This window comes from Dendroctonus ponderosae, unplaced genomic scaffold, assembly GCF_020466585.1.
Source record: "Dendroctonus ponderosae isolate FM_Combo_2020 unplaced genomic scaffold, Dpon_F_20191213v2 Dpon_F_20191213_1, whole genome shotgun sequence".
Lineage (NCBI taxonomy): Eukaryota > Metazoa > Arthropoda > Insecta > Coleoptera > Curculionidae > Dendroctonus > Dendroctonus ponderosae.
Genome location: NW_026017110.1, coordinates 43,172,122 through 43,172,807, shown reverse-complemented (window position 1 = coordinate 43,172,807; position 686 = coordinate 43,172,122). Strand labels below are relative to the sequence as shown.

Genomic DNA, 686 nt, shown 5'->3' with positions numbered 1-686 from the left:
ATTAGGGTGACCCTGAGTTTGCTACTATCGAATTGTTAGTGTCTCAGCACCAGAGAACTTTTTCAAACAGTACAATAATTTTCCTGGTGGAACCTGGAACTAGACACTAATAAATTCCAGATTAAGCCTGGCAATATAAATAATCAACGATAGAGCTAAGAGCTACTCTAGTGTACATATTGAGTGAAATTTGCTTTTTAGAAGAAGAGGAAACGAAAAACGTTTKTGAGGCATGCCCCATCGCCACCTAACACCAGGAAACGCAGGAACCAGGAACCAGGCCCGTCAAACCAGGAATCAGGCCCATCAACATCAAAGTCTCCCCTGCGAGTCACCAATGGCAAAAAATCCCCCTTAAATGGTAAATAGTCTGAACGGTTAAAAACCTGTGTTGCTAATCGATGTTTTTAGGCCACAAAACTGAATCGTCGCTTCCAGCCATCGCCAACCTGCCCAGCGGATTAATAATCGAAAGCATCAGTCCAGGACGAACGTCGCCCGAGCCCAAGCAATGCATTGTCTGCAAGAAACCAGGTAAGCCCTAAGTGACTGGAACTTTTCTCTCACCTGGTTCTTTTCTTAATAATCTCAGCTCTTGTTTAGTGATGAACAACAAGTTGATTGGGGCTCTTTCTGTGCCATTTCAGGTGACAGCGCGTTTTGTTCTAGGTGCTCTGTCGATATGC

At 44.2% G+C, this 686-nt stretch overlaps 1 protein-coding gene and 1 long non-coding RNA gene across 3 annotated transcripts in view; both read left to right on the top strand.

Moving 5' to 3' along the window:
- LOC125504522 overlaps window positions 1-103 on the top strand; it is a 1,220-nt gene extending 1,117 nt beyond the window's left edge. The window contains exon 3 of the mRNA XM_048666685.1: window positions 40-103. Within this exon, the coding sequence (XP_048522642.1) occupies window positions 40-103 (64 nt within the window). The remainder of the gene's footprint in view (window positions 1-39) is intronic.
- A 103-nt stretch (window positions 104-206) lies between these two features.
- Window positions 207-686, top strand: LOC125502575. Of its 2 annotated transcripts, none has more exons than XR_007280344.1 (3): window positions 207-361; window positions 412-534; window positions 670-686. It is a non-coding gene; the product is annotated as an uncharacterized LOC125502575 (long non-coding RNA). The 2 variants fall into 2 exon arrangements; XR_007280343.1 differs by having other exon boundaries at window positions 648-686.